This window comes from Curcuma longa, chromosome 13, assembly GCF_044706935.1.
Source record: "Curcuma longa cultivar G26 ecotype Majalengka, Jawa Barat chromosome 13, ITB_CL_G26_1.1, whole genome shotgun sequence".
Lineage (NCBI taxonomy): Eukaryota > Viridiplantae > Streptophyta > Magnoliopsida > Zingiberales > Zingiberaceae > Curcuma > Curcuma longa.
The window spans coordinates 5,263,718-5,276,411 of NC_133873.1; the positions used below are offsets into that span (position 1 = coordinate 5,263,718).

Below are 12,694 nucleotides of genomic sequence, written 5' to 3' on the forward strand. Positions count from 1 at the left end.
GAGATTCAGTACACCGACCTAATTAAACATATTTCTTTTCTTTTTATCGTTTTCAATAATTAAATTAGGTTAGACCTTGGATTCAGATGCTGTCACATGTTACCATCAACAATGATTTATTAGCTCTGTAAGTTTTACTACAGTTGAATTAAAATTACAGAATCAATTATTGATCCCTGTCCAGGAGCAAACAAAAAAGTACACACTATTAAAACCACATTAATATGCATATGCATACAATGTAAGGATACTATTGAATACTACTACGGTCAGCACAGCAGGTTCCAGCCTGGGAATGCATGATAAATGAAAAGATAAAAAAAAAAAGAGTCACGGCCTCAGCCTCTTCAATCTTTTATGTAAACATTTGAATGCCCCAGTTTTGATTACTACGAAATTGGCACTTTATTTCCTCTAACATGACCATTATATCTCACTTCACAGTTTTATTGGAAAGAATGTGTACAGAGCGGGTGACCAAAAAATACTTGGTTCCAATGTAAGTGCATTTGAATGTTCCTTTTGTAAACCATTTGATCATTCACAAGTGCATTCGACTGTTTAAATTGTATATAATAAACGCATTTAGAGGTCATGGGAGTACTTTTATAATATTAGCCATAGGAACATTATTTGGTGATTTTTATAATAAGGGGTTCTTTCTTTGGTATTCTTGTCCTTTTTTTTTTAATATTCATGAACAGTTGTGGTGACCAGCTAGCAAAATTCCAAAGAGAAAAAGGGTGAAAGACAGACATCAACGGCAATCATATAAAGCTGGTATTATATTTCTGTTTGCTCTTTTTGTTCAAACAAGCCTGAATATTTGCTGATGCTTTCACCATGAAACCAACTATAATCAATTTTTAATCCATTTTGTCAGTTCAAGTAATGTGTTAGCCTGAAACACACGGACATGGAGAGAGTAGAAAATAAATAAATTACTTACAACCATTTCATTGTATGTAGACAAATCAACTCCGTCTGTAGGAATCTTTCAGAGACAACTCATGGTCATAAGAAACACACCACTACTTGCCTTGGTGAAATACAAACATAGAAACTGCACCAGACACCTGGCCTCAATAAAATACACCAGACACCTAGACGATGACCCACTAATCATAAAGCACTAAGTCACAGTAGCTACCCTATTTATTACAACATCAATGGCTTCTTATCTGTCAGTAATGCCACATGTTCTCTGATGAAGCCATGATGGGCTGGTTCATGTACCAGTTCCATGGAGTGGTGAAGTTTTCATTGTTTTGAGAAGCATCACAGAGGAGGCCACTTCTGATATGGCTGTTTCCATTCAGGCAGAGAAGGAACTCATTAAGAGATTGCAGCCTGCTGGTGAGCTCCATCAACTGAGTCCTGAGAACAGAGTTCTCAGCCTCCACAACAAAGTATTGCTGTGTGGTGAGGGTCAACTGTGTCAAGGCCTGACTGTTCTCCTTCCTTATCTGGTTCACCTGTGCCGTCAGATCATCCAGGTGCTTCTGCTTGCGCATCCTTGACCGCCTCGCAGATTCGCGGTTCGATAACTTTCTCTTCTGCTTTGTCTTGTCCATCAGTGCCTGTAGATCCTCTTCAAAGGAGACCGAATTCTGCAGCAGGCTGGAACCAGAAGAAGTCCCACATGGAGAAGCCATGATAGTTTGTGGTTTGGCAGCAAAATGAGTTATTTAGCAAAGTTATCTATAAAGTTTAGTGTTTGTGCTTCAGGAAAGACTAGATCCTGAGATGAGATGCAGCTTAATTATAGATTTAGCCAATATTATTACTGGGATGAAAAATTAATAGATAATATATGAGAAAAGATGGACAAGGCCCAGGCTTTCAGATCTCAGAACAAGCTCATGAAAACACGTAGAACCAGTAGAGGAAGACAACAGAAAAGGATTGAACAAGAGGAGACCTGCGCCTGAGGGTGGAATTTATCATAAAACCAGAGAGAAGGATCTCACTTATAACAGGCGACATAGATTATAAAGATGAGAAGCAGACGCTGCATGAGAAATAAAAATAAGAGGTTTCAGGTGCAGAAATATCAGATTTTGAAACTACAGATCGCAATATCTCCGATCTCAGGAGCAAGATCGCATTTCACTCCAAAGATCAACCAACAGCCAAGTTTGGTTCAAAAATCTGGAGTGAACTTTGGCAGAGTCTCCCCCTGCAAATGACTCTGGATATGACCAACGAACGGACTGTTCCTGGAGCAGCAGCAGCAGCAGCAAGAACACAAGATTTAGCTGTTGAGTTTTGGTGATCCAGAACCCAAGAAAAATCTCAAGAAGAAAAATACTAGAGATAACAAAGGGAGAAAAAACAGCAGAATTTCTAGTAATTTAAGCGAGGAAGTAGAGGAGAGAGGGAAAGGGAATTGTAGCCATGGAGAGGGAGTGAATTTATAGAGCCAGAGGTGGAACCGAGATTGTAATTTTGATGAAAAGCAAAGGAGAGAAAAGGAAGAGTGATTCAAGGGCACATATGGAATCCCCTTCAACCGTCCAGTTGCAAATAACCACATGTCTTGACCAGTCTCTCGCCCCACTTGGATGTTTAGGTGGAACAGATTCTGCTTCTTCTATAATACAAAGAGAACTTTATCAAAATGAATTATTCAACTGAGAATCTTTGAACAGTAGTTAGAACGGGAATAGTAGACCTTTCAGCCAATTAGTACTCTGAAGGTGTGCAGATTAAGGTAATATTTTTTATTTTTGATTAAAGAGTTGCAAATATTATTACGAATTATATAGTCTTATCTGAAGATTTAATGTATGACTAAGATCTATATAGTCAGTTAATTCAAACGGATGGGCTATTGTCATTGTTTTGCTTGAGTAAGCATCTAGAAAACTACAAAAATAATCACTTCACATAATAATTAGATGCATTTGTGGCACTTCTATATCCGTTTATGATTTGTGGTGCTTGTTTAATCCAGCAAACATCCAAGACAAGTGTTGAGGGAAAAAAAGGGACATGTATTTGCACAATTTATTCATATAAAATCTATCCAGATTGCTGCATTCAGTCTGAACGTTATCTAAACATATCCATCTGCTCATTACATATTGACCATAGACTATGATTCTTGAATTTTAGTTTTCCAGTGGTTATATTTCACTGCATGAGTTGTTTAAGGTCAATTCAGATTAAAAGAACAGTCTAGTGCACGAACATTATTTTGTGTAAATTGTAAAAGGGGTCACTTTCCATTGTAGACATTTTGGAACTATCTCTCTACTTGCCACCCACCTGCCCCCACCCCCCACCCCACACTTTGCCTGGTCTCTAGAACCATAAAAAATACAAAATCATGCCCCTTTTTTTAATTGATTATTGGAGGTCACTAATGTATTTATGATACTTTATAAAGTCTACATGATACCCCTCATCATTAAGATGTTTTATTTTAAAAGAATACTTTGATGTCATTCACATTGTTCTCAAATTTCATTCATATTATTAACTTTTAATTTAAGTTGTTTTTAGGAAATACACTGATGGCATTCTAATGGTTTGAATAAAAATATAAGCCTCCTCATCAAATATTTTCAATTGTTGCTTTAACCGATTGAAGGTTATCAGAATGTCGTTGAAAGTTTTAGGGGACTAATCGAGAGGCCAAGTGAGCGTAAGACCATTTACACTGAAAAATACACTCTTTGTTGATAAACTACAAATCATGATATGCTATTGTATTGGCAAGAAACAAATTTTAGATGCACCATGTAGTAAATTGCCTAAAATTGTTTTCGAGCAGGGTGAATCTTTCAATTCTCCTTGGTTGCTAATTTCCAATGGCACCCTCATTGCCTCAACGCTGACAGGGATTCCTCAACTTTGCGCAATGACACTTGGAGCAACAAAGAAAGCAAATGGAATCATATAAAGGCACCCTTAAAGCAGCAGCATCTGGTATATTCTCTATTACTAGCTTTGTTTCATATTCTGCTATTCTTCTCCCTTAAGACTCTCCTTTGATGAATTAAGCCAACAGTCCATGAGCAGTTATAGTCGTTGAACTTTCTCCCTGTAATTTCATGATTTGTCAAGAGGCTCAGGATCCCATGGAGAGGCTTCCTGTGGAATTTAGATAGAGTAAAAAACTTTGTCTTAAGGCTGGCTAATGGTGTTAGAGCAGATGTGAAGTGTTAATTGTCTAAGTTGATTTCTTAATGATATAGATATCTTGTTCAACTTGGGCACGGAATTAGAGAGTGATTGACAGGACTGCAGCTTTTTCTTTAGTGGCGCAGCAGAGCCCAGATAACTGTGCAGGAGAAAGGAGGTGGAAAGTGCGTGCATAAAGATTCATACAGCAAAAATTAAAAGAGCATTTTATTTTTCAGAATATTAGGGAAGTCTTTTTTTCAAAGAATAAGTTCTTCAAGCTAAAACTAGATTAGCTACTTGGTCTAACTTATGCATGCCCAAGAAATTATCATGTAATTTTTTGAAGTAGTGAGTAACATGATAATAGTTATTTAAAGTTGAACTGGATAGTGCTTTCGTCACCCTTCCACTGCAAAGCTGTTGAAGAGTCTCAATTGAATACAAATTGTTTAGCTAGATAGAAATTTGGAGGATTTTTTTTTATATAAAGAAGTTGAAAGGTAAAGGTTAAAAGGACAGGGTGAATGATTTCGCTTCGTAGGTATCTTTTCATTTTCATGTATGAGTGCGCCGAGAACTTTTTCAGGTAGAAAACTATCTATTCATTTTTCTGAGATAATAAAGCTTACTAGACTGACATGTAAGGCTTTGTTTATTGTGTAAAATATTTAAAATATATATATATAAGAAAAGAATTACAAGAGTATTCTTCTTTATTTAAATTGTGAATATTTACTTGTTGGAGTACTAATATGTATACTTAGATGGGTCAATCCAATCAGTTAAATTGAATTTGACGAGTTAGATGATGTAAGTGGAATAGTTGATCTTGCATAAGGAAACACTACTTTTGCCTTCCTCATCTTCCTTCTACTAGAAAACAGATACAACACCACCACCATAGTCCCTTTAATTTAGATCATGCACTTCTCCAAAGATTGCACAATAACTTTCTTTAACTTTCACTAATTTCCATTGCCACCACCACCACCACCTCATCTTCCACTTGTGACAGTGACCATCATGTGCCCCACAGGCCAAGGGCCATGCTTTCTTCTGCTCTCCTCCTCATCAACCATCTCTGCCAAAAGGGCCATGCCATTTGTGGACCATTGCCTCTTAACAGCTGCTCTGTGTGCTCAGCCCTTAACTGACACTTTGTGTTTCCTCCACTTCTTGTCAGAGCTAAGGAGGCAATGTGAAGAAATCTTCGTGGCTAAGGAAATCACCATTGCTTTTGTAAGATCACAAGAAAAGTATGCCAATTGTGGATTTGCTTAGTGCTGAGAAAGTCATTATAATTATGGTGTTAATAGTATTGAATGCCAAATTATAGATGCTTAATTAGTGTGTGTTAAGCACCAATAATTATCATGATTTTTTCCCCATCTAAATAGTCACCATTTAAGCATTTATCTAATACAATTACAAATACATATTAACCAAAATACCTAGCATGAGGGGAACCTAGTTGATGTACCAACTTACAAAGGAGGAACTAGCCATTCTTTCTTCATTCATTGGTACACTCTAACCTTGTCTAAAATAATGTGATGATGAATTTTGGAACCCGAAACAAGTTGGGCTTGTTGAACTACCAATACAAAATAGGCTTTTTCTTTAGCTTTGGGCTTATACCCTAGTTTGTCTTTGTTGTAGTTAACCCTTTAGCTCCCATAACTCTAGAGGGATTGGAGAATTTTTCTAGAGCTTTTCTCACCCCTTCCACTTGTGATCTCCATTATTTGTTTTCAACCATAAGCTGTTCAGCCCAAGATTGATCATGATCATGTGATTCCTTTTCGCAAGTGGGTGGAGGTAAGCTAGATTTGGCCTTGAGGGCTTACAATTCCTTCCTATAATCCTAGCCATATTCATCGAAGTGGATAGACTAGAACTAGCACTAAATAGTTTGTCTATATTAGGAGAGTTTCCCTGATTATTGATTTTTCTTGGTGCTCCCCTCCCTCTCGGTTAATGCTAGGCTCCTCCTAATCTCGAGAATTCATTATTAAGTAGCAATTGTCACTAGAAGTGGTGTTCTCTACTTGGTTGTGGTTCTTCATTGGAGATTGATGTGCCACTCCATGTTGTGCTTAACAACTTTTCTATCTTCTTTAAAATGAAGCAATTGATCTTGATATGCCCTTCCTCATTACAATTGAAATAAGTGATTGCCTTTTACTTTCCTGATTTCACTTCTTATCTTTTCCTTGATCATCTTATTGTTGCCACTTGTATTCATTGCTCTCTTCACCAGGTGAGCAATATGAGTATGTTCGTCACTTTGTAGTATGATGACGGTGGTGGTGGTGGTGGTAGTAGTAGTAGTAGCGAAGAGCTATCCTTCTCGTCTTTTTCTTGGACTACAAATGTTATCCCCTTCTTAGTTTCCTTTAGATTTTGGTTTTACTACTCTTGGAGATCTATTTTGGCAAAAAGGCTCATCCAAAGATATCGAGTTGTTGACACATTATAAGGAAACTATATGCAAACCAAATCAAATCAGGGCTGCACAATTCCTATCAATTACAACCAATCCATTTGTGAATGAACCTTCCATGCATATGAATTTCTTTCACTCGGACTTGATGAATCTAGTTGGAGTTGTTTTCATGCAATTTGATCAACTTCTCACTTGGCTCTGAAATCTAGCTCAAAAGGCAACAACTATTTTAGACATAAATTGGAAGGAACCCACTTGTCTTTTATGGAGCCCCTGAGCGGATTGAAGGCTGATTTATAATGAATCATAACAATGGACGTTGTGAACATATATGACGCTTGTGCTCACAGGCGGTGCAAATTCAGGATTTGGATCATATTCAGTCCAGGTGACTCGTGTGTAAGCATGGTTTGCATGGTCGAATATTGAACCGGTCAAGATAAAATTTATCCGAGAGGATCAACCTATGCTTGTCACCTAAATTCATTTTGTTATTATGCTCAAGTGTGTAACATACGTTAATGGTCGAGTCTGACATGGTCGATGTTAATGACACATTCGTAACTGCCTAGGTAAATTGTTGACCATTGTTGACCATTGATGGTGCCCCCGGGGCATAGGTGAGTTGGTTACGACGCAGCAGACTTGCAGAAGAGGGCAAGGGTTCGAATCCTGGCGAAGCCAGGCAATACCCTCCTGCATCGTAACCAACTGCACTTTCTCGATTTACCTCCTCACAGATGGTCGTGGGGCCGACCGTGTGGGGCTGCTAAGGTGGCGGATCCACCTTTTGCAGAAGAGTGGGGAAAGGCAATTAAAGATTTTTATTTGGCCATTTAATACTATTTACTACTATGAAAGGTCAAAGGTACAAATACGCTGAGCAAAAATTCTATCCACTTTCATCTTTAAAAATTTCTTTTCTCTTTGTTATGCACTTCGCTCGACAACTCTTCCGTGATAGTACTCGAGTTTTAGCTCGGTTCGTCATGAACAACCCGTGTTTGGTTGTGTACGTAGTTGTGCAATAGTATCTTGGAAAAAAGACGTCGATCGTGACTTCGAAGCACCGTCAGAAGGGACGAATCTATTTTTAAAAAACTACGTCAAACGTAGTTCTCATTGTCTCAATTTCTCACTCGAACTCGACAGTCGAGCACTTGGCTCGAGAATCACTTTAGACAGAGTCTTTCGGACTCCAGGTTGCTTCTTGAGTGCTAGGCTTCACTGCGCTCTCGAGTACTCGTCTCTCAAAGCAGCGGCGACCACTCGAATTTAGCCGACTCGACAGTCGGCGGTCAGTTGATGCAACCCTCTCAAGCAACACTCGACACTTGGCTTTCCATTTGGATTTGAGAAGCACTCGTGCCGCTCGGACCTTGCACCACTCGGAAGCACTCGGCATTTGATCATCGACATCCCACTCGGGTTCGGACAAATTCACTCGGTAGTTTGATAGACTGCTACATGAGCATGTAAACTTTAATTTGTTTGTTAACATGTTTTTCCCTATAATGTTATATCAAACTAAATTTAAAAAAAACAAAAACAAAGTAAATTAAGGACAACAACCTATTAGATGAACATTTAACCTAATTTAATTATATTAGGTTGACAACAACGTACGTACGTATTAGATGAACTCAATAAAAAACTTGAGCTCAAATAAGATATATTTTTAATAAATAAACTTAAACAATTAAATAAGTTTGAATACAATGAACTCTAACATTTCTCTTTCTCGATCGGATGTCACCCCTCTTAACATATATAATCAAGTTAAATCCCTGATAGGTAACAATATGACTGTGATCCACACTACAACAATTAACCTCAAGATACTGCAACCCAATGGAAGATTCTCCAGTCCTTTTGAAGCTATTTAGATCGATCCATATATATGTGTTTGTTAATTCTTAATTAATCTTAATTATATATTAATTATTTGCATTGCTTGAAAAACTTAATTAAGTATTTGGATTATCAAATTAAAAAAGATGGTAGAGCAGTTGAATTTAAACCCTATTAATTAACCAAGCTGTGGTGGAGCAATTAAACACAGATAATAAAATGAACATTAATAATTATTTTTTATTGTGAAAAAATTAATATGCAGATGATATCTTCTTCAGCTAAGCTAATATTGCTAGCTGCATGCATGGGCATGGCCATTAATCTACTGATAAACTATTTCCACACGAGAAACACAGCAGCCTTAATTGATTAAAAAAAAAAGGTATTCCTTCAACCACTGGCAGAATTAATCCGTCGTCATTTTCCCACTGCAGATGCATGATTTGGTCAGAGAGAGAGGAGAGTAAGAACACAGTTACTGCAAGTTAACGAAGTCCCAGCTGCATGTGCCAATATTATACAGGAAATTTATCTGTGCAATAATTGTAATTGTGGGAAAAGTAATTGTAAACCGATCGATCGAAGTTTGATTTTTAAGACTGATAGAAAGAGATGGAAGATTGTATTGAAAGCTTGATTTCAAAGGCATTGATGAGACCTTTCTGTATCCCTTAATAATGGAAGCTAAGTCGATCTACCGCATCAAATTGAATGAATTAAAGCCTATCCTTTTCTTTTAATGCTCAAATGAAAGCTTCTGTTCGATCAGCATGAACTACTACTGTTTCATTAAATTAACAATTGGTACGTGGCAAATGCATATTATTAGCATATTGCAGGCAAAATCGATCTGATCAGTTAATTCGAGATCTTAAAATAAAACTGAGAAAAAAAATACACGTATAGAAAACTAGCTAGGAGCAAATTTTTGAAGTGGAATTTGCATCAAAATTGATGTTTATATATCTTGTTGAATTGTTTTCTGTAGTACATGATATCGATTGAACTGATCTGAATGAGACAAATGGAGACGAAGAACTGGTTGTTGCTGTTCTTGTTCTTGGTGGCCTGAGGCGGAGCTCCTCACGTTGATCCACCCGTCGGATGGGGAGCGAGCCCAATTAGGCGGCGCAGTTGCGGCGATTTCCATGACTCGATCGGCCGGTGAGGTGAAAGAAGGATCTCGATCGGTTTCTGTTGACTTTGTGGCGTTGGCATGGATCCGATCGGACGGGGATCTTGGCGACGGCCACTCTGACAAGCCGAAGACGCTCCTCGGCGACTGGAAGTCCGTCTGGCTGCTTCGGTTCATATCGTCTTCCTCCGCCACGAAGGCATGCTGCAGTAGCATCTTCGCCGTCCATCGGCGCGCCGGGTCCTTGACGAAGCACCAGTTCAGGAAGTCCCTCCCCTCCTCCGACAGCTCCGCTGGAATCTCTGGCGACTCCTCCCCGAATCCGATCGCGAAGAGCAACCCCCACGAGTTGATGAAACGCCGGCCCCACGCCGGCCTCCCGGACGACATCTCCGCCACCGCGCACCCGAGCGCCCAAACGTCCGCCGCCGCCGCCGTGCTCCCCGTGCCCCCCGCGACGGTCTCCGGCGCCATGTAGAGCGGCGTGCCGCTGATTCCGGCGCCGGCATTGTCGCCGCCGGCCTTCTTGGCCAGGCCGAAGTCAGCGATCACGACGTCGTTGTCGCCGCCGCCGCCGCCGCCCCTGACGAGGATATTGTGCAGCTTAATGTCGCAGTGCGCGTAGCCTCGGGCGTGAACGTACTCCAGCCCCCGGAGGATCGAGCGGGCGTACCGTCGAACGGTCGCCTCCCCAAGTCCCCTGCCAGAGCGGCGAACCGCCTCGAAAAGGCTGCCTCCTGCGGCGTACTCGAGGAAGAGATTATAACTCTCAACCCCGGTGGCTTCATCGACGGCGACCTCGTCGCCGAAGCAGCGCACGATCTGGGGACAGCCCTGGAACTCCGCGAGCATGGAACGCTCGTGGCGGAGGACGTCGGAACGGGAGAGAACCGCAGTCTTGACGGCTACTACGTCCGGGATATTCCCCCACCGGCCGGCCGGCTCTTGTATGTAGGCCAAGCTGACGGTGGCGAAGCTGCCGCGGCCGACGAGGGGGCCTCTGCTCCACTCCATGCCGCGATCCATCGCCAATGAATTCAACGCCCCGTGAATTTATCCAGCTCACCGGCGATCAGTAACAGCAACCGGTGAGAGATTCGAGAGTTTAATTTCGCTGCTGTTTCAACTGCTCAAGTCGAAGGAAGAACGCGCGAGAAGCACGACGACCGATCGTAACAGCAATCAAATACTATATATAGAAATAATTAAGAAAATTCCACTCCCCTCCTCAAAATTTAGAATATTATTACATTTACTCCTTTTAGGCGTTCTGTACCCTTTTTGAATTGCCATAGTACTTTTGTGAAAATATAATTCTAAGAATTTCAGAAACGTAAGGGGTAAAATATAATTTCCTTTCAACTCCAAAGAGGATGCAAAGTCAAATATTTTGAAGACTCTGGGGCAAAATATAATTTCTCTACATATAAAGGTAGCAGCAAGCGTGTAACACGTTTGACATGGAGGACTGTTCGGCGTTGACCTGATTCGCTTGCAGCATCGCGAATCTTTCTGTTTGTCAACGCAGGGTCAAAGCGTAATTTGATTTTTTTTTTTTTTGTATAATTTAGTGGAAAACATGTATAATATTGCAATTGTATAATCTTGGTGGAGTTCGCAAGGCACTGCTGCCTCTCATCAAGTTGGAAATTAAGTTTTGTAAAGCAATCCCTTTTATTTTGAACTATATATAATTTTTTTTATAATTTAGATATATCAATTAATCTTAAAGGGGATGGTTTTCCTTGGTTGGCCCAACTAAATACATCAAGAGGAAGTGTAAATGTCTCCTCGTCTAACAATCAACATCTCAATACACTGTAATTGAGATTAGAATCATAAATGTTTGATAAATTACTCATACCTAGAGTTTTATTTTCAACCATACGAACTTATGTATGTCTAAGGTGAAATTGTTGTTTACTTTAATGGATCTCCCTAGGTCAAATTGCAAGTGTAAAATCATTATGCGCCCTCTTATTTGAATTTAGATACATTTAGATCCGTTTAGATGAAAATGATTATGTTCTTATAAAAATTAGTCTTAACTTTATCAATCAAGCAAAGTATATATATATATATATATATATATATATATATATTAACTAAATAGCGTAGTCATCCCCTAGATTAAGAATACTTAACATTATCATGAAGTATTTATTAATGTTGACGAAGATGATTATCTTCAATAAAAAAACTGAACGGAAATTAAATGACTAATTAATGAGCCTAATTGGTAATTAAGAGGCATGGAACTAGAAACCTTATTGCAAATAATAATAATACTAATAATCAAAATATAATGTGTAACGTATTCATTCATGAAAACTGATAATTGGAAGTATTAGGTTATTTTAGGGTAATTGTTTGTAGTAGAAATTAAATAATTTTGAACGCTTCAATTAATGGGTATATAATTATATTTAAAGCTTTAATTACAATTATAAATATTATAGTGTGAATGATATGTGAGATGTTTCATTAAGCTACATCCATAAATCATCTGAGAATTTGCCAAACCATATCTAGAGGATGAAGGTGAATCCACTTCCATCCATTAGATGTCTAACCGTTCCAATATTTTTTAAAAAAAATTTAAGTGTCCTACTCGAGAGCTCAAGTACCTTGATGACTGTCAGGCTCCGCTCGAGACTATGATCGAGCTCCGTACATAATTTACCTCTCTAAGTACCTCAAACCTCTCCAACCTCACTAAAGCCACAAGCCCAAGCTACCCCTCGATATGATTATATAGCAGGAACGTCTTCAGTGAAAACATACGAGAACATAAAATGTTTTGTCATTCAAGCAGACATCCATATAAATTCTGAAAAATCTCTTATGATGAACAACATCTGAAAAATCTCATATAAAGGGTGATTTGCACATTTTTAATAGGAGATCTTTGAGATTTTTTATAATTATTATAATAGTTTTGCTCGCCCTAGCTTGTTTTGGACATCTTCAAGTAGGTCGAAAGTTAAGAATTTATCAATTTTTACATCAATTATTAAAATAAAAGTGACCAGTGTGCCGTCGGTCAAAGGTCACGTGTTTTAATATGATTTATGCGTATCTTTCTTGGAATTTTATGAAGGTGCGTGCGTCTTATGGCTATATATGAA

General features: G+C 38.9%; 2 protein-coding genes across 2 annotated transcripts; both read right to left on the reverse strand.

Moving 5' to 3' along the window:
• Positions 1-933: 933 nt before the first annotated feature.
• Positions 934-2,374, reverse strand: LOC141844358 (bZIP transcription factor 44-like). Its single transcript, XM_074732405.1, has one exon. The coding sequence runs from the start codon at positions 1,653-1,655 to the stop codon at positions 1,185-1,187; it is 471 nt and encodes a 156-aa protein (XP_074588506.1). The 5' UTR covers positions 1,656-2,374; the 3' UTR covers positions 934-1,184.
• A 7,015-nt stretch (positions 2,375-9,389) lies between these two features.
• LOC141843932 (mitogen-activated protein kinase kinase kinase 20-like) lies at positions 9,390-10,592 on the reverse strand. Its single transcript, XM_074731951.1, has one exon. It carries the CDS (start codon positions 10,590-10,592, stop codon positions 9,390-9,392), a length of 1,203 nt encoding a protein of 400 aa, XP_074588052.1.
• Positions 10,593-12,694: the final 2,102 nt, after the last annotated feature.

Coding starts and splice junctions, on each gene's coding strand:
- LOC141844358 (XM_074732405.1), bottom strand. CDS start 1,655: ATGGCTTCTCCATGTGGGACTTCTTCTGGTTCCAGCCTGCTGCAGAAT.
- LOC141843932 (XM_074731951.1), bottom strand. CDS start 10,592: ATGGATCGCGGCATGGAGTGGAGCAGAGGCCCCCTCGTCGGCCGCGGC.